Below are 26,645 nucleotides of genomic sequence, written 5' to 3' on the forward strand. Positions count from 1 at the left end.
CTGTGTCCTATGAGGTGGCTGGAAGGATGGGTGGCTGCCGGGGGCAGAGGTGATGTAGGGTGTAGATTCTCTACAGAGATGAATGTTTGGTTGTAACCACCCTTTTCATTTTTCTTGATACAAAAGTAACAGCAAAAACAACAGCTGTGACCTGGCGAGTGCCAGGTGATACACAGTACCTTATATGCATCACTCCTTTGGATCCTCCCTGCCAACCTGAAGGTTATCCCAATTCACATGTGATGTTACAAGAGGCCCAGAGGGGTTAAGGAACTGGCAAGGCTGCCCAGCAAGATGCTGGAACCCAAATTCTGTGGTCTGTGGGCCTCCCACCCTGGCTCTCACACCCACCATGCCATCCTGCTTCCCTGGGATGTTTTGGGTCCATTTGCTTACATTTGTACCCCTCAACAGCTCTGAAAATGGGAGTGGGTGAGATGGCCACTGTCTACCCACAGGCACTGGGCAGCGGGTCCTCAGGAGCATGGCTCACTGCCCTAGACCTCGTCTTGGTTCCTGCATGACCAACCTGGCTGTTCTGGTCTCTGAACTCGATTGAATGACTCGATGTTTCTGCTTTCAAGCAGAGAAGTATGGGGTGACGATGGCAGGACAGAGGGGCACCATCACTCTCGTCCTTCCTGTTTCTTTCATGGTGGCGGTGGTATTCTCTTTTTGGGGTTTCTCTTGTGTTGGTGAGTGAAATGTATTTCCATTGATTCAGTAACTGTCGAGTGTGCTCTCAGTGAGGATGGCACCGGCCTGGTGGGGTATACTCCTCAGCATTTGGGATTTCTTCCTTTTGTCCCTCTGGGGCTGGCACACAGGCAGGCACCCTCACGTGGAATCAGTGTTGATGGCTTTGGCTTCCGGCAGCCTGTGATTTTGCAAGGGTTAAGGCGGCAGGGCCGGAATGTTGGCAGAGAAAGGAGAAGAGGATCGTGTTTGCTCCTGTAGACAGCTCTCTGGTGCGCCCCTCCCACCATCCTGCCCACCCCTGCATAATGCTGCTTCTCTTCTCTCCTTCCCAGGGCTCCACCAGGGTCACCCCGAGCATCCAGCCCCTTCTCCAACCCATCAGGTATGCCTGGTCCACAGGGGCAGGGGGTGGAGTTGCAAGCAGGGGCATCACTGTGGGTGCTCCTGTCAAGTCTTGCCTCTGGGTTCCCCAGACTGCAGCCATAAAGCCACGGGTGGGGAGCGTGGGCAAATGTGAAAGGCACAGGAGAGGATACCTGCAGATGCCCTTGGCAACAGCTGTGTTTTGAGCTCTTAGCCAGCCCTTGAGCTGAGTCTTTATTTACCTGCATGAGCTCATCTAGTCCTTGCAACAACCCCATAAGGTATGTATTTTATTCCCTTTGATAGATGCTGTGTTTCAGGGAGATGAGGTGACTGGTAAAGGTCACACAGCCACCAAGAGGCAGCACTTGGATTTATGTTTAGGGCTGGTGGGCATCGAGGCCTGTGCTGGATCTCTTCCTCTCTGCAGACAGGGGGTTCTGACTGGGCAGAGTCGTTTATGAAAGGAAAGTTCCCTATCTGGCTGGGCTGGCAGGGGCCGGGGGAAGGGGTTGCACAGTGGACTTTGTGTCTTGGCAACCCAGAGAGTTTGTTTTGCCCCCTCCCTCTCTGCCTCACCTTCACCCACTGAGGCTCCTGAGACAATTGTAAATGCCAGCCCTGGGATAGATCGAAGCCTCTGGCAGTTTCTGGCCCAGCTGCTCGCTGTCCAGACTGGAGGTGGCTCCTTAGAGAATCCCCTTGTTCTTTTAGACCTGGGCAGGTGGGTACAGAGTGTGATGCTGAGCCTGTCCGGTTGGTGACATTGTTCTGCCTTTGCGTCCTTCCCAGGATCCAGCCTGTGGACAGGGGTGGGTCAGCACCCAGGATGGTCCATGTCTGAGTCCTGGCCCTCACCAGCACGGCCCCTCTGGCTCCCCGTCCTGTGCTGAGGGAGAGGCTGAAATCCTAGGAGCTTGGCTTGCGAGTTTTTCTGACATTCTAGTTTCCTCCTTGAAGCCAGGACAGAAGGGTTTTGGAGGAGGGGGAGGAGGGGTGCTGCAGGTTAGCTGAGGCTTCCCGCCCTCACACCCACTTGCTTGCAGGTATGTGTGCATGTGGCTTCCTGTCCCAGACTGGTTACTGTCTTCTGGGACAAGATGGCGACCTTGGGTAGGCATATGGCTTGAACTGTCCTTGGGTAGGCAGATGGCTTCAAATAGGAACTTCACCCCCACAGCTGCAATGAGAAGCTTTCCACAGGGACAGGAAGTGGTTGGGACTCAGAGTCAAACTCTCCTTACCTCTGGCTGTTGGTTCCTGATTCCACTCAGGTCCCTGATATTCCACCAGAGAAGTCCTGCCATGCCTTGCCCTTGGCTACCCCATCTCCACGCCCCACCTGGGCTGGGATTGAACCCTGTGGAGTCTGGATTCTTCATGGCTTCTAGGCATCTGGGGACTTGTTCTCTCCAGTACCAGAGAGCCCTCATCACTTTTTTTTTTTTTTTTTTGAGTCAAAGTCTTGCTCTGTTGCCCAGGCTGGAGTGCAGTGGCACTATCTCAGCTCACTGCAACCTCTGCCTCCCAGGTTCAAGTGATCCTCCTGCCTCAGCCCCCCTGGTTGGTGGAATTACAGGCACATGCCACCATGCCAGGCTAATTTTTGTATTTTTAGTAGAGACAGGGTTTCACCATGTTGTCCAGGCTGGTCTTGAGCTCCTGACCTCCAGGTGATCCACCCACCTCAGCCTCCCAAAGTGCTGGGATTAGAGGCATGAGCCACAGTGCCCAGCCCCTCATCACTTTTAAATACTCTGGTGGTATTCCTCCTGCTGCCCTCCACTGTCCACTTTATCCCGCTGTGGTGAAAAGCTTGCAGAATGAAATGGGAGTGCTGCCTGCATTTGATAGAGGGGAGCGAGTCATTCGGAGGTTGGTGATGGGGTAAGAAGCTGGAGGGATGGGGGAGGTGCTTCTAAGAAGCTAGAGGTGTGCCTCCCCAGTGGGCATCCTGGACCCTTCCCCTGGAAGAAAAGTTGGGAGAGATGTAAAGATGTGAGCCCTTCCCTTCCTCACCCACTGCCCAGTGGAGAGGGGTGGCCAGCCTGGGGGCCTCCCTACTTCTCCGGGAAATGTGTGGTGCTGGCGGCTGCCTGCCACCACAGCAGCAAGGGCTCAGTGCCCTCTTGTTTCCTGGGCCCTTAGAAATCAGGGAGGCCGCTGCTGCCAAGAATCAGCTCTGGCAGGCAGTGGGAGCTGCCAGAGGTGGGTAGAAGGCCAAAGAACAAAGGGCAGGAGTCAGCCTGCCTCTGGGAGGGCTGGAATGTGTGCTGTGGTCTGGCTTACCTGGAACCCAGGTGAACGTGTCACCTGAGCTGCCCCTTCCCCTGAGAGGCCTCCCGCCCACTCTACAGCTCCGTGGCTCAAGAGCAAGGGGCGGGCAGTGGAAGGCTCCTTTCCAGGGCTGGAGAGAGCCCAGCGCAGGCTCTCCTTCCTCTTCCAGAGTGGTCTGGGCTCTTCTGGAGACTTCTGCCTGGCCAGGTAGCCACAGTGTGTTGGGAGCCAGAGCTCCTGGGTTTCTCAGCCAGTCGGGCCCTGACTCTGAGCTCTGGAGTTACAGATTGAAGGCAGTAAGCCCACAGGACTGATGGGAACCAAGAATTGGTGTCATCACAGTTTGGTTCTGAAATCACCTGAGGTCTTTGCCAGCCCTACCCAGCTTGTTCTCACCGGGACACCCATGCAGCCCACACTGCCCTTGCCAGAAGAAGTGCTGGTCTTGGCCTTGGGTCGAAGAACAGCTAAGCACCCTGGGCTGCATTTGGGGGTCACATAGGGTGTGTATGGGGTGCAGCTATCTGGGACCTTCCCTGTGGGCTGGATTTTGATCTGGACCTTCCGCTGCCTGCTGTTTCCCTAGAAACATGAATGTGAGCCGGACCATGGAGGACAGCTGTGAGCTGGACCTGGTGTACGTCACAGAGAGGATTATCGCTGTCTCCTTCCCCAGCACAGCCAATGAGGAGAACTTCCGGAGCAACCTCCGCGAGGTGGCCCAGATGCTCAAGTCCAAACATGGAGGCAACTACCTGGTGAGGATGGGGCCTCGCGTCCATTGTCCAGCACCCTCTGTGCTTCCCTCTACTCGCCACCTCTTCGTGGCTGGTATCCCTGCCACCAGCCCCTGTGCCAGCACATCGTCTTCCCTTTGTTTATCTGCCCTTTCTCCCAGGCAGCTCTCGTGCCTGAGTCTTCAGTTGCTCTCCAGCCCAGCTCTACGCTAAGGAGTGTGCTGCAGCTGGAATGCAGCATCTGGAACTCTGTGTGTGCATGTGTGTGCTGGCCAGGAGGAGAGTAACAGGAAGAGTTCAGGTTATCGAGCGCTTGCTGCTAGCCAGGCCCTGTTCCAACGCTTTCCACGCACTGAGCCTTTGCAGCAGCCCTAGCAAGCAGGTACTTGCTGGAGCACAGAGAGGTGGGGCTATTTGCCTAAGGTTGCAGGGTCCGAAATTGGCAGAGCTGGCACAGGGTCAGTACCTCTGAGAAGTCTGAGGGACGAGTCTTGGCAACATGCATCTTAAAGGACCCTGGGTTGCTGGTACCTGGCTTGGCCTGGCCCAGAGGAGTTGCCTGACACATAGGAGAGAGGTGCTGGCGGTGGTCTACACTAACGTAGAAAGGTGGATCCGTCCTTGGCCCCAGAGGAGGGCTCAGGTCCATTCTACAGGGAGGTGCCTAGGGACTGGACCCATGGATCTGATCTGTACAACTTCAGGTGGCTGCCCCTGGGGTGTTTGAGGTGGGAAGCAGGAGGCTGTCTTCATTTCCCAGGGACCAGCGGAACAAATGAGGCAGCCCTTTCTATCCACATTTCACCTCTGTGGATTCAACCTACCATGGGTTGAAAATATTCAGAAGAAACTCCAACAGTAAATAACAATAAAAAACAATACAAATAAAAACAGTACAGCGGAACAACCAGTTGCATAGCGTTTATATTGTGTTAGGTATTACAAGTAACCGAGAGATGATTTAAAGTCTACAGAAGGATATGCATAAGTTACATGCAGATAGTACACTATTTTATATAAGAGGCCTGAGCATCCATGGATTTGGGTATCCACTATCCATGGTGGGGTGGAGGGGTCCCAAATCCCCCACAGACACCAAGGGATGACTGTACCTTAAATTTGGTGTCTCAAAATAACAGAAATGTATTCTATCACAGTTCTGGAGGCTGGAAATCTGAAATCAAAGTGTTGGTGGGGACATGTTCCCTCTGAATCCCATGGGGGAGAATCCCTTCTTGCCTATTTCTAGCTTTTGGTGGCATTCCTTGGCTTGTAGACCGTCACTCCAATCTCTACCTCCATCTCCACATGGCCTTCTTCATTGTCTCCCTCTGTGTCTTCTCTTCCTACAAGGACGTCAGTGATTGGATTTAGGGTCCGCTCTACATCCAGGCTGATCTCATATTGAGATCCTTAACTACTTATGTTGGCAAAAGCACTATTTCCAAATAAGGTTGCATTCTGAAGTTCTGGGCGGACATGACTGACATTTTGAAGACACTATTCAACCGCTATAGAGATCCATCTGTTAGCTGCACTGGGGCATTCTTGAGTCTGGCTTTAAACATCAGAAAGTCCTGGGTTCAAATTCTGGCTCTGCTCTTACTAACTACGTGATCTTGGCTGTTTAGCCTCACTACTTCTACATCTGTAAAGTGGGTCTAAGATCTACCTCTTTTGGTTGTTGAGAGAATTAAGCCAGCTGTTAGATGTAAAGTCCTGGCAGGTAGTGGACATTCATTGAGTGATGGCCGTCATAACATAATAAAGTGTATTCCTTTACAGAGTGCAAGAGTGGGTGAAAATCCATCTAAGATCCTTTCTGATTTCAGGAGTCCAGGGTTCTGTGGGACTTGGTGCCCTGCTACCCCTCTACCCCTCTCTTTATCCTGCCTATTCCAGACTGGGCTGCCCCCTTTTCTCCCCAGGACTCAACACGGTGGCCTTTGAGTTTCCCAGGCAGTGGGGTGGAGGTGGGAAGTTCTGCATGCCCCCTTCGGAGGTAGAGGCAGGAATTCCAGAGACTGGGGAATTCCATGGGGTGTGGTCAGGCGTTGCAGGGCATGTGCTGGGAGAGGCTTGTGAAGGGGCTGATTGGGCCCACCAGAATGGTTTGCCCCTCTGATGGAGGATGTCTGGTGACAGAGAAGTTGCAACCTCTTGGGGTGAGGTTCTAAAGTCAGCGTGTGATGTGGAAACCAGAGATTGCCAGCTCATTATCATCTTATACCACTGGATCCGCGTTCAGTGTGGCAAGAGGCGTGTGAGACCAGAGACCAGTTCCAACCCTTCTCCTCTTCCGTTTGGGACATCCGCTCACAAGCGGGGTGGCTGAGTGTCCTTGTCTCTCTCTCTCCCACCCTCTTCATCCCAAAGACCTATAGTTGAGTTCCTCTTGGTGGCAGTGCATCTGCCAGGACTCACCTGCACATTCACATATGGATAGAATTCCTGTCGGGGAGAGAGCGAGAGCAGGCACAGGAGGTCCAGGGAGCTCATGGCTGGTTTCTGGCCAGGACCCTCGCTGTGGGAGGACTTCAGCACTCTGCTGTGTGCTGTCATGGGCTCTTTAGAGGAAGCTGGCGATGATACCACAGTCCTTCCTGGGACCAGTGGGCTTCCTTGCCGTGGTTCTCTCCCCTTGCCACCCTCCTCACCCTCACCTCCTCATGCCGTCTTCCTTTCTCTCCTTCTAGCTGTTCAACCTCTCTGAGCGAAGACCTGACATCACGAAGCTTCACGCCAAGGTGAGCCAAGGGCTGTTTTGGGTGGGGGTGTAGAAGGAGGACAGATGGACTCCCTCCCCGGGGTTCCCACATAAGAATCTTGGGGAAAATGCTGTGACAGTTTGAAAAGCCTATTCAGAGTGCCATCTTATGTCTGGAAAATGGAAAATGATCTATTTATTGTTTCCATAATGCAAATTACAGAACATGAAGCTTGGGGCAGTGACTTTACACCTAGATCTGCCCACCGGGGAGTACACAGAATCTGATGGGTGAGGCTGGAGTTGAGAGATGTTTAGTTTTTGGATTTAAAGCAGTGGAGTATCACTGCTTTTGACATTTCTGCTGCTGTTTTTCTTTTTTTTTTTTAAGCTGGAGTCTCCCTCTGTCACCCAGGCTGGAGTGCAGTGGCATGATCTCAGCTCACTGCAACCTCCCCCTCCTGGGTTCAAGCGATTCTCTTGCCTCAGCCCTCTGAGTAGCTGGGACTACAGGTGTGCACCACCATGCCCAGCTAATTTTTGTATTTTGGGTAGAGATGGGGTTTCGCCATGTTGGCCAGACAGGTATCAAACTCCTGGCCTCAGGTGATCCACCCATTTAGGCCTCCCAAAGTGCTGGGATTACAGGCCTGAGCCACTGCGCCTGGCCCTGCTGCCGCTTTTTACTCTGTTTGCTCAGGGGCTGCATGTGGGCTTTGCCAAGGGCGTCTGCCCCTGGCTCTGAGTCTGGTGCCTGCTGCTGTGTGGCCCTGGGTGGGTGACAGGCTTCTCTGGGCCTCAGTGCACCCTCTGAAAGTAGCCTGGCTGGATGAGGTGTGCTCCATGGGCCCTTGCAGAGTTCTCTTTTACTTTAAACTTGGTGAGTCTAGAAAGGTTTGGAGAGGCCTGATGCCCGCTATCCAGGTCTGCCCTTTGCACCCTGAAGACTGCTCTTGGCTGGCCTGAAAAGCAGATGGTTTTTGTGTCCACGGCCTAGAAAAGAGGCATGAACATCAGGCGGCCCTTTGCTTTTTCCTCCTACACCTGAGCCAGGCCTCAGGGTTGTCCATGGGAGGAGAGCTTGAGGACAGTGCTTGGGGCCTCAGTACATTGCAGGTCAGTCCTATGGCAGGGACCTGGAGGTCATCAGCTCCAAGCCTTTCTTTTTTTAAATTTTTAACACACATATGGGGAAATTGAGGCTGGAAGAGGACATGAAGCCTAAGGCCCCACAGTGAGTCAGTGCCAGGGCCAAGACCTGGGCCTAGGGTCCCTAGTACTGGGTCATGCATGGCCTTTGCCCATCACACCCCAGCCTACTCGCTGGCCAATGAACAGGGAGGAACCAAGTCCTGGCAGGAACCAGCAGCTAAGGGCCGCCCCCCAGGACTGGCATGTGGTGTATATGGCACCCGCTGGCTTGGTTGGCTCTACAGGGCTTTTGCCCTCTTCTCACTTATGGCTTGGGCTGCAGGTACTGGAATTTGGCTGGCCCGACCTCCACACCCCAGCCCTGGAGAAGATCTGCAGCATCTGTAAGGCCATGGACACGTGGCTCAATGCAGACCCCCATAATGTCATTGTTCTTCACAACAAGGTCAGAGCTGTGGCGTGTGTGTGTGTGTGTGTGTGTGTGTGTGCGGGCACGCGTGTATGTGTGTGTGTGTGCATGCATGCATGTGTGTGTGTCTGGATGTGTCCTTAGATGACTGTGTGTACCCGCCTGTATCTTTGGATTTTGTGAGCATGCAATGTGGGGGACATCAGCTTATGTCTATGGCAGTGGATGATGGATGATCAGCTGTGTTTCTTTTGAGACTCAGCCCCCCACCTGCTTCCCTCCCCTGGGGCCCCTTCCTCCTTATGGTCTTCCTTAAATCCACATCCCTCTCTCCAGCCCCGACTCCTTTCCACAAAGGCTTCTAGATAAGCTCTGGTGCAGCAGGACTGGCTTTGGAAATAAATGCTTTTGTGTTTTGTGGCTCTTTCAGGGAAACCGAGGCAGGATAGGAGTTGTCATAGCAGCTTACATGCACTACAGCAACATTTCTGCCAGGTAAGAGGGGCCGGCAACCTCCCATCCCCTGAACATGGACAGTGTGACCTCCCTCCTCTCATCCACCCACAGCCCCTCTGTTCGCTGGAGTGAGGAGATAAGCACAGAAGGAATGAGGACGGGTGCAGGGGTCCCCAGCTTGGAGGAAGGACCTGTGGACAGAGGATGGGAGGGAGGAGAGTCCACTTCTCTATCTGGGGCTCTCGTGGGCAGCCTTGGGAGGCAGGCCCTGTCATGAGCACCCCGTGCAGCCAGCTCCTCAGAGCCACTTTTCCTTGCCAAACAGCCTTCTTTTTCCCTGGGCCAGCAGGAAGGGAGTCAGAAAGAAATGTCAAATCAGAGCTGGGCTGGCAGAACAATTAGAAGTTATTCCTCTGCCATTTCTCATCCATTCCTCTGCCTCTGGACAGCAGGCCCCTCTTCCTACCTAGGTGTTTGGAACAAGAATAAAGATCATCCAGTCACTGACTCCCTTTCTGAGCCCGCTTTGCAGGGAGGCAGAGGGATTCACCCCTTTGTTTTGTTATTCATTTAACAAGGAATATGGCGGGGGGCGGTGGCTCACGCCTATAATCCTAGCACTTTGAGAGGTCGAGGCAGGCGGATCACTTGAGGTCAGGAGTTCGAGACCAGCCTGGCAAACATGTGAAACTCCGTCTCTACTAAAGGGCCTGGTGGGGCGGGTGCCTATAATCCCAGCTGCTCGGGAGGCTGAGGTAGGAGAATCCCTTGAACCTAGCAGGCAGAGGTTGCAGTGTGCTGAGATTGTGCCACTGTACTCTAGCCTGGGTGACAGAGGGAAACTCTGTCTCAAAAAAAGGAAAGAAAGAAAGGAAGGAAGGAGGGAGGGAGGGAAGGAAGGAGAGAAGGAAGGAAGGACCAATAAATATTGGACAGCCACTGTGCCAGGCTCTGTTCTAGGTGCTGGGAATGCAGCAGAGGGCAAAGCCAGGCCACTGCTTTCATGGGCGTTAAACACGTAAACAAATGCCTTAGTAACAGCAGGTGATAATTATCATGAAGAGTAAAGGGACTTGAGAAGGGCAGTGTCGAGGCAGGCACGTAGTCAGAGAAGGCCTCTTGACAAGGCAACACTGGAGCAGAGACCTGAGTGACCAGGATGGGAAGGGCTGAGTCATGTCAAGCCTATGGGATGAGCCCTGCACACTGAGAGAAGAGGAAGGATGGGAATGCGAGGGGCTGGGGTGTTTGAAGATCAGCAAGTGGGGGAAGAGGAAGAGGAAGGGAAGCTGGGAGATGGCAGAGCCATGGAGCCTCGTGGCCTCACTGAGGACTTTGGAGTTTGCTCTTAGGGTGATGGGAACTCACTGGAGCCTTGTGATCTTTTCACTTCAAAGCAATTTCTCTGAGAGCTCTGTGAGGATGGGTAGAATATTCTGTGGAGGGCCTGCTGTAGTTTTAGGACTTTGAGCAACCCAAGCCAGTCTCATCTTTGCTTAATGATGTGCAAAGATGAGGCTGTACCCCTACTGCACTCCTGTAACCCTACTGTGTGCCACATGTGCCAGGCTCTTTATGGATGTTCCCTTACTTCATCTCCATAGTCACTTTTGAGGAAGGGGGCAATTCTCACTCTCATTTGATGGGTGAAGAGAATGAAGTTCAGAGAGATTCAGGAAGTTGTACCAGGACACAGGGCTCATAAGTGGTAGTCCTGAGATGGGTTCCCAGACTGCTGAGCTTTAAAGCCCTGGGCTGAGTGCTGCCCCACACGGGATGGACAGATGCTGAAGCACTCTTTTCCTGAAAGCTTCTCAGCACGGGACGGTAGGGGTAAGAGGCTTGTCTGCCCTCTAGGACAAGGGCTGGCTGGAGGGCTCTGCAGGTCTGAGGGAGCAGGGGTGGGGACAACAAGGGGCTCTTGGACCCAGGAGTTGCCTCTTTTGACCACCTGTCTCTCCCTGCAGCGCAGACCAGGCTCTGGACCGGTTTGCAATGAAACGGTTCTATGAGGATAAGATTGTGCCCATTGGCCAGCCATCCCAAAGAAGGTGGGTCTCTGGGGCTCACATGTATGTGTGTACTCACTTATGTGGGGACTAGACTAGCGTACCCACAGGGATGGGATAGCTGTGACTAGGTGGGGGTGTGCCAGGCACATGTTTTCAGATGCCAGCCTGCAGTGGTATGAGCTCAGGCACACAGGAGAGCCCAGGAGCCAGCCTGTGGTGTGTGCCCCTGGGTTGGCATGGCAGTTGGCTATGAGGCCTGTGCTAGGGAGCAGTGCAACTGTTGTGGGGAAGCATCGGTCTGGGGATAAGAAGGTGCTGGTATAGGAAGGCGTGTGCTGTTTGGGCCTTGGAGGCAGGATTGCTTCAGTGCTTGGATGAGTCTACAGGAGACTGCGTCACTGCCTCCTGCGGTGGGAGGTCAGAGACTCACGATAAGGGTCACCTTCTGTTGGGAGAGTTTAGATAGTTTTACTGAGAGCTTTCAACCACATGATCTCATTGGAGTCTCACAATAGCCCAGGCGGAATGCAGGGCAGGGATAGATTTATTCATTCAGCAACATTTAAATCATCTACTATGGCTCCAAGCACTGAGATATCTAGGCGAACAGGACAGAGTCCTTTCCCTTGGCGAGCTGATATCTAATGAGAGAGATGGACATGAAACAAATAACCATACAAACAAGACAATGTCAGATAGTGACGAGGATAGAAAACAAAGAGAATAGAGCACTGCAGACACGAAAACTGATAGGAGGGGAATGGGGCTCTTTTAATGGGGATGGTCGGGGAATACCTCTTAGAGGAGGTGAATTTGAGCCTAAACTGGAATCATGGTGAGCTATCATGTGACGATCTAGGCATCCCATTTAGCAGATGAGAAGCTGGGCCAAGGCAGGGGGCATGGCCATGGTCTATAGCGATTAGTGGCAGAACTGGAAAGTACATGAAGGCCTGGCAATGCCTGGGCTAGGGCAGTGCCCCCGGTTGTGTGACCCCCTGTCCTGAGGGATCTTGCTCTGTATATGACATGTTGCTCAATGATATCCACGGGAAGGCACAGGCAGCATCAGGGGCAGGTGGTCTTAAGGGGAGGCTGCAGCCAGGGTGGTGGGAAACCCAAGCCCAAGCTGGAGATCTGGACGGTAGCTCCGTTTGCTGCTGGGAGTCTTGGGCCTGCCACCTGCTGTAATGTCAGTACCGTTCTGCGCACTGGAGATGTGGTGCTGAATCTGCCAGGCAAGGGTTCATGGAGCTCAGCTTCTAGTGGATGATACGCACACAAGGAAACAATCCAGATAGACAGGAGAGCTGCGAAGAAAAAAGCAAACCACGAGGGCTAGAGAGTGGTGGGGGTGGCAAGAGGGCTGATTCAAAGGGAAAGGCCTTCTGAGAAGGTGACGTGTAACGTGAGATCTGGGTGCGGAGAAGAAAGCCTCCAGGGGAGGGCCTGGGGTGAAGGATACAGAGGGATAGCACCGAATGCAAGGGCCCAGAGGCCAAAGCATCCTGTCTGCCTTTCTAGCCTGAACACACTGACTGGGCCAACAAGGGCCTAGAGCTGCAGATCTTCGAGCTCTCCAGCCTCACCATGCTGAGGGTCCCAACACATACCCCATCACCCCACCTTGCTTGGCTGGCAGGAACTGTGCTGTCCCTGGTGGGGCCTATCCCCACCCTTATAATGGGAAGCCCAAGAAGTGAGTCTTCAGGCAATACAGCATCTTACGGTTAGCACAAAACAGTTGCTAGCCAGCCTCAGAGTCAGCAATCAGAAGTGGGATGTCTTTATGCGCAGACAATTCTGGCTAGGTCCCCGACAGCAGCCGTGGATCCATGAGAGTCTTCCTAGGGAAGAAAGAATGATTGGTCAAGCACTGCCTTCTCAGTCTCTGGCTTGTCATGTGTGTCTGCTCACCGTGATCATGGTGTGGCCTTTGACCTTGAAGGATAAGGTTACTAAGAGAGAAGCATGCTGTTCCAGTGGCACAGTGTGGCTTGGAGAGAATGGGCACAGAGTCACATCTCTGAGGCTGAGCAGTGAAGGCCTGGAGGCCGGGGATCAGTGTCATCTCTCAGGAATAGGATTATCTGGGGATTCCCTGGTGTATTAGTCCATTTTTCACTCTGCTGATAAAGACATACCCGAGACTGGGCAATTTACAAAAGAAAGAGGTTTAATGCACTCACAGTTCCACGTGGCTGGGGAGGTCTCATAATCATGGCAGAAGGTAAAAGGCACGTCTCACATGGCAGCAGACAAGAGAAGAGGGAGAGCCAAGTGAAAGGGGTTTTCCCTTATAAAACCATCAGATCTTGTGAGACTTATTCATTACCACGAGATGGGGAAACTGCCTCCATGATTCAGTTATCTCCCACTGGGTCCCTCACACAACATGAGGAAATTATGGGAGCTACAAGTCAAGATGAGATTTGGGTGGGGATGCGGCCAAACCATATCACCTGATGTTCAATATGTGTTTGCATAGCATGCAGTTGGGGGCGTGTCTCTGTGGGTGTGTACATTACCAGTGTCTGCCTGTCTCCTATCTGACACTGCCTCTGCTTGTGGGCAGGTCACCTCTCTGAGCCCAGATGTGAAAATGCAACTGTGGATTTACTATGCATTTGTTGCCACTTTCCTGCCTTCTTGTCAGTGTCGCTTGCAGAGAATGGAGCAGATGGAGCAGAGGAGGGCAGGGAAAGAGAGAGGGAAGGGCTTTGCCTGTAGCTCTGTCATTCATTGTTACCCGCCCCCGGACTCATTGTCCCCAGAACACAGACACATCCTGTTGGCGTGATCCAGAGATCTGATAGGAACCGCTATTCCAGGTTTCCGGCTTGAGTAATGGGGCAGGGGGCTGGGCAGGGGCCTGAATAGGAGCGGGTGCTGCCCATCAGATTATCTTACTTGAGTAGTCTGAAGAGGCCCCACCCAAGCCCAAGGACAGAGGCCCACAGGCCTGGAGGGGGGCCAAGGAGCCTAGAGACAGGAGGGGGTCTTATCATGGTCATGTGGGTTCTAGTTCCACCCTCCTCAAACAGCTGCTATTGGCTTCTGCAGAGCGTCAGAATACATTCTGATTGGTTTAGCTGCCTCAGCTTGGCATTCCCTGGCCAATCAGAAAAGGGAAAGTGCTGACCAATCGACACAGAAGGACTGATCTCTAGTTTATTGGGCAGATACATTAGAGCCCAGATTTCTTTCCTGCTCTCGCCACCCACTCCCAGCTTTGTGTGTTCTTGCTGTGTGTCTCTGGAGTGCAGTGGCCCCTTCTGGACCTTATTTATCCTCTCTGTCTAGAAGTAGAGGGTGTGAGCCAGTCCTTCCATTCTTCCAGCAGATCTTTGTTAAAGAATTGGGGGATGTTGACCCTCGAGATAGGAATACTTATTAGAAACTAGATATAAATACCAAATAAACTCAAGGATACCGAGGGACTTCATGTACTTTAGTGTGATATAGAGAAAGTGAAAAACTACATTTATTAAAAGTCTTGCTCACTATTTGCTAGACTATCTCTTGTGGCTGCTGGATCTGTGGGCAGAACTGGGGCTGTGAGTATAAGCGCAAGCTTGGTTTGAGCTTTGTGTGTTTTCTCATTAGCTGCTTGGTGGTTGGGTCTGCCTTGTGCAGCTAAATGATGCTTGTCAGGGATGTGGGTGGAAATTTTGGTCCAGCAGGAGATTCTTGGGCTGGGAGTGAAGTAGGAAAGAGATGTTCATGTTGACCACCAGAGGGCGGTAGCAAACTCCAAGTGGGATGCTTGGCTTGACCCAGCTCTAGGTCTGGCATCCTTGCTCTCTTCCTACCTGGGGCTCCCAGCAGGCAGGCAGGCAGGTCTGGGAGGGGGGCCTGGTTGGGGAGGGGATCATGTTGGTTGGGGAGAGGGTACAGTCGGTGAGCAGCCTAGGGCAATGCGCTTGGAGAAGAGAGAACAGGGATGACTGCGTCAGCACAGACCTCTCTCCCTGAAGCTGCTTCTCCCACCGCCACAGGTACGTGCATTACTTCAGCGGCCTGCTCTCTGGCTCCATCAAAATGAACAACAAGCCCTTGTTTCTACACCACGTGATCATGCACGGCATCCCCAACTTTGAGTCTAAAGGAGGTACCTGCCTTGAGCCCTCTGTCCTCCACTCCTGCCAACTCCTCCCTCTCATCTTCCATCTTCTCATCTAAGAGGCAGCTGTGGATAGTAACAAACAGCACGAGAGCTGCGGAGTCATAAGGCTTCCAGTGGACTCTCAAGTGCTTTGCCTCCTGAACTTTTCTAAGCCCCAATCTATTCATTTGCAAAATGGGTTTGATATTTGCAGTGCCTGCTGGCCAATGATGTCGGGTGGGCAATGTTTTTATAATTTAAATTGCTTTACAAGTGAAAAGATGGTATTTCTTCCCCTTTCTGCTTCCTCTTTTTCTCTTTCCTCTTTTCCTCCTTCCCCTTCTACCTCTCTTCCCCCATCCATCCATCCATCCATCCATCCACCTACCCACCCATCCATCTACCCAATCATTCATCCCTCCTTTCTCTCTTTCTCCCTTCACTCTCACCTCTGCCCCTCCTACCTGTCAGTTTCTGCTGTCTTAGCTAACACCCACCCTACTCTTATAGGATGTCGGCCATTTCTCCGCATCTACCAGGCCATGCAACCTGTGTACACGTCTGGTATCTAGTAAGTATTACATGGGAATAAGAGGCCAGGGATGCTCAAGGCCCAGGGCTAAGGACCAGGGCAGGAGGGTGGGGAGAGGAGAGAGTTTTCTCAAGAGGCATGAAAGGACAGTAGCGAGGTTTTCCACTAACCCTGTGGCATAGGGGCAGCAGGGAGAAAACACCCCTTCCTCATCTCCCCTCCAGCAACCCTCTTTTTCTGCCTGCCTCTCTCCATTAGCAACATCCCAGGAGACAGCCAGACCAGCGTCTGCATTACCATTGAGCCAGGGTTGCTCTTGAAGGGAGACATCTTGGTGAGTGCTGTCCCTCTGTCTAAAGCCCTATCCTTGTTTATTTTTTCTCTCTTCTTTTCTCTTCTCCCTTTCTGCCTCAAGACAGCTACTCCTCCTGGGCTGCCAGGCCTGGAACCATAGGCTCTCAGGGCTCTTGCAAGACCTTCCAGTCTCACACAGTTCGTGTCTCTTACCCTGGGCTTAGCTACTGTTCTGGAGCATCTCCAGGGAAATAGCACTCAGTGTGAGCTGTTACCTCCTGGCTTCTGATTGGTGACAATGACCCTCTGAATCCTAACTTCAGTCCTTCCTAAATCCATCTTACTTTTTTGCACTCTGACTTGTATGCAGTAACTTCTTGGGAGGACATTTTTGTCCCCAAAGGCCAAGACTGGCCTCCAATTCCCTGCTGTTCTAGATGTTTCCCCACAGAACTCTGAGATCCTGTTTGGTGTTGATGAGCTCTCCCTCACTGGGTTTGGGGTGAGCCTCGGGGGCTCAGTCAGTGGAGCTGATAAGGAGGCTCCCTGGGACCTGACCTCCCGGCCTTAGGCCCCTGACTGGCTCTGTCCATCTTTCCACCCAGCTGAAGTGCTACCACAAGAAGTTCCGAAGCCCAGCTCGAGACGTCATCTTCCGTGTGCAGTTCCACACCTGTGCCATCCACGACCTGGGGGTTGTCTTTGGGAAGGAGGACCTTGATGATGCTTTCAAAGGTGGGCTCCTTGAGTGGAGCTGGGGGTGGGCACCCCTGTAGTAGGGAGGGGAGCTCAGTTTGAGAGGATATGGTGGGTATGGGGACTGTCTTTTCTTAGCCATTTGGTCTGCCTAGTCTCAGGGTGATGGTGGGAGGGAGTTGAGAGAGACTTGGGAGAGAGTTGAGGTTGGGATGGCCTCGGAATTCCATAGTGGAAGTGGAGGTAATTCCTCCCAGTCCTTGGGCTGTTTTATATCTTCCAGCCTTCTATGACTTTCCTTGTCTCTCCTTCATCTTGTCCTCCCAGTTTGTCACATGTCCTATTGATAATGATTTTTTTCAACATTCATTGGGCATCTGCTTTGTGCTAGGATCTGTACGAAGTGCCAGGGATTCAAAGTAAAACATGACATGGTCTCTGCCTTGGCGGAGCTCAAATATCTTGAGTTGGGAGGCAGACTAGCAGGGGATAATTATCCTGCAGGACAGAAGAGCAATAGTGAAGGGCTGTGGCAGCAGCAAGGGGGAACCATTTTCTGAGGAAAGAAGAGGAGGTTGGGAAAGGTTTGGTGTTTGCTTTTTACTTCTTTCTTTTATCCATTGGAAGTTGCATCTGTATTACCTTCATGCCTGGGACATATAAATGCACATTTATTTACCCATCTGTCTGTCCATCTACCAGTCTATCCTTACATCCATCCATCCATCCATCCATCCATCCATCCACCGACCTACCCACCCACCCATCCATTCACCCATCCACCCATCCATTCACCCATCCACCCATCTATCTACCCATCCACCCATTCATCCATTCATTAATCCATCTCTTCATTCATCTATCCATCTATCCACATATTCATTCATCTATCCACCCATCCATCTATCCATCCATCCACCCGCCCACCCATCTACCCATTCATCCATCCATTAATCCATCCCTTCATTCATCTATTAATCTCTCTATTCATCCATCCAATCACCAACCCACCCATCCACCAAGCATCACTTTTGTGTTGGGCATATGCTAGATCCATCCATCCATCCATCCATCCATCCATCCATCCATTCACCCACCCACTAAGCATCACTTGTGTGTCTATATGTGTTGGGCATGTGCTAGACTCTATAGGTATGAACAGAAAGAAGTCAGGCCTACCCTCAGGGAGTTCACAGTTTCCTCATTGAGAGACATGCAAACATGATGCTATGAAGTGATGCCTGCAGTGATGGAGATACGCACAGGCATGATAGGTGTCCCATGGAGCAGATGCCATCCTTGCTGTAACTCCTTTTCCTACAAGCAGCAGGCAATGATCTGTGTCCAGAGTGGGCCCAGCCAGAGAAATATGGGACCTGGGGCATGGAGGAGGGTCCAGATCTCCTTAGTGTAGTCTGGCTGATGTAGAAGGGTGATTCTTTAATGAACTCTCCTTGCACTGGAGCCAGAAGATGCTGTCATAATTACAGTACAGAATGTAAATGATAACAGTCTTAACAAGGACAAATGAAGGCATACCTGATAAAATAAATAAGGGGTTGGGCAGAAGTTGAGAGAAGGGAGGGTCACAGATTTCCTCCTCCTACATAGTGTGAATCAGGAGATAACACTGAAAATTGATAGATCAATACATAGAGGAATGACAGGCATGGTGGTTCATACCTGTAATCCCAGCTCTTTGGGAGGCCAAGGCAGGAGGATTGCTTGAGGCCAGGAGTTTAAGACTAGCCTGGTAAACATAGTGAGATCCTGTCTCTACAGAAAATAAAAAAAATTAGCTAGGTGTGGTTGTGTGTGCCTGTCCAAGCTATTCCAGGGCCTGAGTCAGGAGTGTCACTTGAGCCCAAGAGTTCAAGGCTGCAGTGAGCTATGATTGCACCACTGCATTTTGGCCTTTCCGACAGTGAGACGTGGTCTCTAAAAAAAGGAAAATAAATAGAGGCTTAACCATCTTATTTAAGGGTTCAAAGATAGTCCATAGAATAAATAAAAACAATAATCAGATTTAAGAAGAAGGGAAGTGGGGGTAGTGGTATAAGTGAACCAAATTGTTCACATTTATAGTAGTCAATCAATAGAGGTTATTTAAAACTGATGTCTGGCTGGCCGTGGTAGCTCACGCCTGTAGTCCTGGCACTTTGGGAGGCTGAGGCAGGTCGATTGCTTGAGCCCAGGAGTTCAAGACCAGCCTTGGCAACACAACAAAACTCTGTCTCTACAAAAAAATACAAAAACGAGCTGGGCGTGGTGGCTTGCACCTGTAGTGCCGGTTACTCTGGAGGCAGAGACAGGAGGATCATTTTAGCTTGAGAGATTGAGGCTGCAGTGAGCTGTGATCGCACCATGGCACTCCATCTAGGGCGACAGAGCAAGACCCTGTCTCAAAAATATAAATATACACTCCAGCCTGGGTGACAGTGAGTGAGACTCCATCTCAAAATAAATAAATAAATACATAAATAAAATAAAATAAACTTGGTACCTAGAAATAGCGGCATAGAAATAGTGACTGTTATTTAGACTCTTAGAGGTACATTGCTGGTAGAAAAGAAATGGAAGTGGTCAGAAGCAGTTACCTCATTACCTCAGTCAAGTAGGACAGGGGCTAGAGTGAGCAGGAGATTTAATTTCATTGTATAGATATAATTTCATGTATATAAGTAAAAATATAAATATGCTTTGATTATTATTATATTATTAACTGTGTTCATAGATGGTATTTTAATTTTTTCCAGAAGAAAACTTTTTATGGAATCCTTTTTGGGACTTTTTGCCTATTTTTGTTTTTCCTTCCCTTTTCTCAGATGATCGATTTCCGGAATATGGCAAAGTGGAGTTTGTATTTTCTTATGGACCAGAAAAAATTCAAGGTATAAGCCAAGTTAGAATTCATTATCTCACTCCTTCCCTGTATCCTGACCTTATCCCCACCACCCTCCCACCCCTGGTCTGTTCCACAACGATCAACTTATCTTTGAGAGGCAGACCATCAGTAAAGGATCTGGGTTTCAGAGTGGACCCCTAGCTAAACATGAACCAGTGACTTAATCTCTGGATAATAAAAATAAAAAAGCAGACAGAGAGGCGCTGGGCTGGATAAACTGTTCTGGTTCCCTTAGGTCATCAGCCTGTTATATTCAGAGACTGAGGGCCATGGTAGATGGAGGGCGTGGCTGGCGGGCAGGGGGCACTCAAAGGTGCTGGATAGATGAGTATTTATGAGAACTGAGGTGATTCAACCTGAAGGCCAGTTTAATAATAACCTTTAAGCCTCCAGACTGGTTATAAGTGGAGACCAGTTGTTCACCATCTTATTTAAGAACGGAATGAAAGGAGATGAAGTTAAGTTATGGGCAGAGGACCCTGGATGAACTATGGAAAGGACTGCCAAGCCAGGAAGGGAACTCACCCTGAAAGGCTTGACTGGCAGCTGTACTGTCTTTGAGCTGGGTTTAAAAAAAATGTTATTTGCTTATTTTTAAATTTTACTTTAAGTTCTGGAATACATGTGCTGAATGTGCAGGTTTGTTATATGGGTATACACATGCCATGGTGGTTTGCTGCACCTACAACCAGTCATCTAGGTTTTAAGCTCTGCATACATTAGGCATTTGTCCTAATGTTGAGCTGGGTTTTCTACAGGTGGGTAGGAGCTCTGCTGTGTCCCCTACGTTTCTGTCCAGAGTGGAGAGAATTTTAAGAGTGGGGCAGGGCTATGCCTGGGAGGACCTTTTGGAGGGTCTATGCCCTTTCAATGTCAGGGCTGTGATTTCCCTGCTGTCCCTGACCCCGTGCAGCTCATAACCAGCCTGTTCCCCGCTCCCCAGGGTCTGACTCCAGGGGCAGACTTTCTAGTCTCTTGGCACTGCCTCAGGAGCCCTGGGGACACAGAAGAGAAAGAGGCAGACACCCAGCCAGGGGTCCTTCCCGCTTTCTTCCAGGGGGTCTTCATTCTTCAGTGCCTGTCCTGATTTACCCCTATGACCTGGCATGAGCCTTTGCAAGAATGTAAGAAACTAGACTCCCAGTTCTCCGTCCAGCTTAAGCCACTGGTCCGGCCCGCCATGCTCAAGAAAATGAGAAGTCCCTCAGGGAGCATTCTTTGGGGGAGCTTGTGGGCTTCTCTGTTTTTCCAGCTGCTGATCTCTTTTCCCTCCCCACACTGTCTCCCTGCCTGCCCCTGCCTTTCCCATCCCTCTTAGGTATGGAGCACCTGGAGAATGGGCCGAGTGTGTCTGTGGACTATAACACCTCTGACCCCCTCATCCGCTGGGACTCTTACGACAACTTCAGTGGGCATCGAGATGACGGCATGGAGGGTAGGTAGGACCGAGAGGCTCCTGGCCCCTCTCCAGACTGCACAGCCTCTGCTCATGTGACCTTGCTTCTCTTGGTCTGCTATCTAGAGATCTGGGTTCGAGAGGAGGCAGAGGGGAAGTCAGAGGCACCTCTGAGAGCTCATAGTTCACTGGGGGACGATATGGCACATATATGGATGTATTAAATATTAAAAATGAGGACAGAGCCAAAGAGTACAGCAAAATGGCCACCAGGGGGTTATCATGGAAGTTTATTGCTGCAGCCAAATGGGTTTCGTGGACAGTGAGTTCTCTGGGATTGGTAGGGGAGGGATTTTGAGAGCTGGAGTGGTCTGGGAAGGCTCCTTGGAGGATGTGGTCTTGAGTGGAGCTTGAGATACCCCCCATTGCGTGGCAAAAACAGCATTTGTTACATGTACATTAAACCCACTGTTGGGTTTCTTCAGGCTTACTGCCTTAGTTCTCTGGGGTCAGAGCACTAGGAATAGAGACACAGGATCCAGGGCCTATGAGCTTTCATCCACAGCCAACACAAACGTTTGAGAGCTGGGAACAAACTGATAGACCCTGAAATTTGAAAAGAAAGCAGCAGAATTGAAATTAATACGTGTTTAATTTAGCTACAAACCTAACATTATGTCAAACGGTCAACTGCAACTCAGGTCGTCTCTTGAGAGTTCTACGTGTGTTCTATTTATTTATGTGGTTCATTTGCATATGTGTAAGGAGATGTGGGGTGGGCTCTGAAAGTGAGCGTGCCTAGAGCTCAGGAAGTCTTGAGATGCCCTGTCTGGGGTTTGGCCACAAGCTTCTTTTCCTGAGTTGGTCATAGGACCGCAGAATGTTGGAGCTGGAAGGACCTTTGGGATGGTCTGGCCCATCTCCCATCTGTGTTCGGTTGGGGTAACTGAGACCCCACCAGAGGCAGAACTTCCTGATTTACCCCCATGACCCAGAAAGGCCCTTTCAAGGATGACAGCACCCCAGCATTTGAGCTTCTCCTCCCAGCTGAAGCCAGTCCTTGGTGGGGCTCTGCCATCCTGGGGCCCCTGGCAGAGCTGGGTTAGAGACAGGCAGGCCTGGGGGCCTCCCCCTGCCCTCTTTCCTCTGCACCGCCCTGTCTCCTGTCTCCTTCCCCAAGGTTTTGAATTTGATGACTCCTCTCTGAAAGTCTTTGGACCTTTTTTTTTTTTTTGAGACAAAGTCTCGCCCTGTTGCCAGGCCGGAGCGCAATGACGTGATCTCACCTCACCGCAATCTCTGCCTCCTGGGTGCAAGTGATTCTCCTGCCTCAGCTTCCCGAGCAGCTGGAACTATAGGCGTGCGCCACCACACCCAACTATTTTTTTGTATTTTTAGTAGAGATGGAGTTTCACCAGGTTGGCCAGGATGGTCTTGAGTTCTTGACCTCATGATCCGCCTGCCTTGGTCTCCCAAACTGCTGGGATTATAGGCGTGAGCCATTGTGCCTGGCTGGGCCTTTTCTTGAATAAAGATTTCTCCTCTGACCTTGGGGGCACCAGAATGAGCACAAGGTTTCGGACAGGGGTGGGATGAGGGAGGGTGGTTGGACTACAGTTTGGGGACTTCCTGAGAGCACATTTTTTACGTTTAACGTTGCAAAGTGGATGGATGGCCTGTCCTCACACCTGCCTCGGTTCCCAACCCCTTCCTGTGGTGTTTTTCCTCCCCCAGGGGCTCAATACCCTTGGATTGGCCGAGACACCCCACCAACTCCCTCCGACCCCCTAGGCTGCTCCGGAAAAGCACTCCCCCATCCCCTCTTGCTGAGTGGCCAAGCAGAAAGCGGAGGCTGGAGTGATTTGTTCTGAGGTCTCAGTGGCTGCCAGCCTAATTGGCCATTGTGCTGGGGATGTTTGCATTTTTAACAAGAACACTTGGCAATTGGAAAGAATTTTTACTGTCTCTCCATCTCTCCTTGGTGCAGAGTCAATGCGATGATAAATGTTAAAACATTTAGTAAACTATAAAGTGCCAGGCAAATAAAAGGTAAAATAATTAAGGGTGAGGAGGAATTGTGGGAAAGATGGGGCTTAGGATATAGTTGGCTGTGGGGGAAGGAAGAAGAGCAGACGGTCAGAGTGGTCAGAGTGGGAGGTGGCCTAGGGACAGCAGAGCCGAGAGCGGCTCCCCCTCTCGGCAGAGGGCCAGCTTCTCAGCCTCCAGACAGGGCCCCTCTGTACTTGCAGGACAAGCTGACCTTTAGCTGGCCAAAAGGTCCCGCTGGTTCCATCCCTCTGCCTGAGGGAATAGATTAGAAGGGAAAAAAGGAAGGGCAAGGGGGCAGGACAGGCGGCCAGGACCTTCCCTTGCCAGCCCTCTGTCCCCTCTCCCTGCCTGTGGCAGCCTTCATGAGAGGCAGTTTAGTATGTGGTTAAGAATGCAGCCTCCACAGACAAACTACCTGGCTTCAAACCCCTTGACAAGATACCGTCCCTTGGGGCCTCGGTTTGTCCTGCTGTGAAATGGGGATTCAGTCACCAAATCATTTTCAGCCCCTTGAGGGTAGCACAACCTGAGGAGGGGCTGCGTGCCGTGTTTCCTTGGGAGTCCCTGATACATCACTGTGGCCAGCGTGTCAGGCGCCCACAGACATGGCTAAGGGAGAAGGCCTGGGCTTACCACGCATCAGACCTGGCACCAAGAACTTGGTAGTTGCCATTTCATCTGATGCTCCCAGCGATTCTGTGGCAGTTTTAATGTCCGGATGGGGAAGCTGGAGCACAGAGGGGTTAAGTAACCTGCCCCAGGTTGCTAAGCCCTTCAAGAAAAGATCTAGGTTTCAAGCCACCGCACTACCCACTGTGCTGTCCTGGGTTGGCTGATGTCCCTAGAGGTCTGCTCTGGGCATCTGGTTGGTGGCAGTACCTGGGTCTCACTGAGCCTAGGACCTCTCTAGCCAATACTCTCACTTGTGGACAGACAAGTTCTCCCCATCCTGGCTGTTAGGAAGAGGGAGGGTTAGGTGAGGGGTGCTGTGCGTGGAGCATGGCACCCAGAGGCACTGGGCTCACTCTGAGGCAGAATGTCAGTGCAGGCAACAGCTCAGCCCCTGGCCCCACCCACAGAGAATAGTGTGGGCAACTCACTCAGGAATGCTTCTGATGAGTGGCTAGCGTCTCCAAACAGGTAGAGGGATGCGTGTCCAAGGTGACCTGGGGCAGCTTCTGAAAGTGGCCCCCTGCCTACCTCTCCTATTTCAGGCCCACTGGGGAGGGTGATAGCAGAGGCCAGACCATTCCCTCTGAAGCCCACCAGGTGACTAGGAGTGGAGGACAGGGAGCACTGAGCCAGGCAGTCAGGAGCAGATGTCATCTCTGGCCTGCATCCTCTCGTGTGGCCTGTGTCCCCACCTTGCCCTCTCCTGGCAGTGAAGCATGGCCAGCATCAGGCTCAGAGCTTCTGGTCCCCCAGGAGGCCCTCCTGCTGCTCCTGACTTAACCTTTAGCTTAGGAACTGCTGTGCGTTTAACTCTTTCCTCACTGCCTGCAGCCCCCCAACCCAGCTCCAAGTTTAAGTTTACAGCTTGCAGCACTATGACACTTGGAGCCTTCTCCCAAATTCTGTTGAATTGCTGTTCTCTGAAGGCTGACCTCTCAGGCTCAGGGGGCCAGGCCACTCATAAAGCCCAAGAGGGAAGGGACTTGCCAAAGGGGCAGGAAACCCCATGTATGGATCCTCCTTGGCGTTAGCTTAGCTCAGCCTGGACTACCCCATATCCTGAGTGAAGACCCTGGAAGTAGGCAGAGGTTAGCAGTCTTGTCCAGGGTTATGAGACAAGAGGTGGAGTTGATATTGGAATCCAAATCCCTTTCTATCTCCTTTGGAGCTCAGCTTATCAGCACCCCTGAACCCACATCCCTAATTCATTGAGGTGGCTCCTTCAGGGCGGTTGTCCCACTTCTCAAGCCCTAATGATGACAGGGACTCACTACCACACAGGGCAGCCCGTTTCACTGTGGGACGGGTCCAGCTGTGCCTCTGTGTAGCAAACTGAGGCTGTGGTAGAGACTTTGCGCTCACCTGCACTTGGGCCAGAAGAAGGGGGTGCGCGATGAGGGTGAAGAATCAAATGGAAGCTCAATAACAAGGACCTCCGACCAGACGATGTTCTCTGCTATGGGACAGTGGCCAGCAGCAGAGTGCCTGCCATCTTGGGGACCCTTTACTTCCAGAGCAGTGCCTTCTGGCGAGCCTTATGCCTGAAGTATTATTAGTCTGTTGGGGAAGCCACAGCAAAACGCCACAGACCGGGGGGCTTGTGCCACAGAAATGAATTTTCTCCTAGATCTGGAGGCTACAAGTCTGAGATCAGGTTTCGGTGGACTGGTTTCTCCTGAGACCTCTCTCCTTGGCTTGGAGATGCTGTCCTCTCCCTGTGTCTTCACATCGTCTTCTTTCTGCATGTATCCGCATCCTCATCTCTTCTATAAAGAGACCAGGTGTATTGGAGTAGGGCTCACCCTAATGATCTCTTTTCACCCTAATTGCCTCTTTAAAGGCTGTATCTCCAAACACAGTGGCATTCTGAGCTGCTGGGGGTTATGACTGCAACGCAGGAATCTGAGTGGGAAACAGTTCAGCTCATCACACCTGAGAGGGAGTTTTCTGGGTCATATGTATTTGGATGCCCCTGGCGTTTGATACTGAGTGGGTAGGAAGGGAGGGTCAAGGATGGGTGGTGGGGAGAGGTCTGGTGCCCTCCTTGCGGGCGCCTCTGCCTTTCTCCAGTTAGGTCTGGAGCCTGCCAGCTTGGCGTTGCGGCTTACCCCAGTTTCACAGCCTCCAGAAACCCCATTAGCAGCTTGGCCTGAGTTCTGACACCCCGTGCCCAGATTCCAGGTCCCCATGGGTAGGGGTGGTGCTATGTTTTTGCCTCTGTAGTATAGAGCAGGCTCCAAATTCCTCCGTAGTGCTCCAGGGCAAGCGTTCTCGGAAGCAAGCCCTGAACCAAGGGATGTGGGCTGCCCAGTGCTCCTGAGAAGCCCGCAGGCTCACCAGGCCTGGTCCCTCCCTGCCTTCTCATTCACCCCCACGTGACTTCCTCGGATGTCAGTTGTTTAGAGTTTCTCTTGACTCAAAAGAGAGGATGAGGAATGGGGTTGGGCAAGTGAGGGGTGTTCTCAGAAAGCAGATTGCTGAGCAACAAAGGACAGGGTGACACGGGGAATGACAAGCTTCCCAGCCTGGCTGACAAGGGTGAGGGGCTGGTGTCCACCTCACCTCTGGGTTTCTTCTGGTTGGCACCCATCAGTCCTTCCTTTGTTGCCATGGACAAGCCCACCAGAACTGGGGGCTGGTGACAGGGGGCCTTCATTTTGTGCCCAAGCTTCTCAGCCCTCAGGGGAGAACTTCCAGCTCTGCAGGGTGCCCGTCCACTCCCCAGGTGCTTTTGTCTGGGGAGGAGCCTCTGCCTGGAGCCAGGAATCCCTGCTCTGTGATGATTTCTTATGAGCTAGGCTTATCCAAGGACTCTGTGATACGCACACACACACACACACACACACACATATATACACTACACACACACACACACACACACATATACATATATATATGTGTATATATATATATATATATACATTTTTTTTTGAAAGAAGAAAGAGGGAGGGAAAGAGATACAGCAAACAGGCAGAGAGCAAGAAGGAGAAAGAAAGAAAGAAATGAGAGACATGGAAAGATAGACTGGCATGGTTAGACATTGGCCTGGGAGGCAGGAGATTGGGTTCTGGGTGTCTCTGGTAACTCCTTTTCCGTAGATCCTTTTTATTCCTTATAAAATGTGAGGACTGGAGTACATAGTATTTCTCTCTACTGAGCTGAAGCATTGCATCTTTTTATGACC

At 51.6% G+C, this 26,645-nt stretch overlaps 1 protein-coding gene across 11 annotated transcripts in view; it reads left to right on the plus strand.

The window, feature by feature from the left end:
* TNS1 (tensin 1) overlaps positions 1-26,645 on the plus strand; it is a 214,550-nt gene that overhangs the window by 110,716 nt on the left and 77,189 nt on the right. For all 11 annotated transcript variants that reach the window (XM_037740770.1, XM_037740771.1, XM_017534926.2 and 8 more), the window contains 12 exons: positions 1,032-1,081; positions 3,926-4,097; positions 6,773-6,823; positions 8,258-8,380; positions 8,775-8,839; positions 10,768-10,851; positions 14,811-14,923; positions 15,428-15,488; positions 15,708-15,783; positions 16,349-16,478; positions 19,265-19,330; positions 20,663-20,779. In XM_037740770.1, coding sequence (XP_037596698.1) covers positions 1,032-1,081; positions 3,926-4,097; positions 6,773-6,823; positions 8,258-8,380; positions 8,775-8,839; positions 10,768-10,851; positions 14,811-14,923; positions 15,428-15,488; positions 15,708-15,783; positions 16,349-16,478; positions 19,265-19,330; positions 20,663-20,779 — 1,108 coding nt within the window. The remainder of the gene's footprint in view (positions 1-1,031; positions 1,082-3,925; positions 4,098-6,772; positions 6,824-8,257; positions 8,381-8,774; positions 8,840-10,767; positions 10,852-14,810; positions 14,924-15,427; positions 15,489-15,707; positions 15,784-16,348; positions 16,479-19,264; positions 19,331-20,662; positions 20,780-26,645) is intronic.

Source organism: Cebus imitator, unplaced genomic scaffold (assembly GCF_001604975.1).
Source record: "Cebus imitator isolate Cc_AM_T3 unplaced genomic scaffold, Cebus_imitator-1.0 Scaffold89, whole genome shotgun sequence".
In the NCBI taxonomy this organism is placed as follows: Eukaryota; Metazoa; Chordata; class Mammalia; order Primates; family Cebidae; genus Cebus; species Cebus imitator.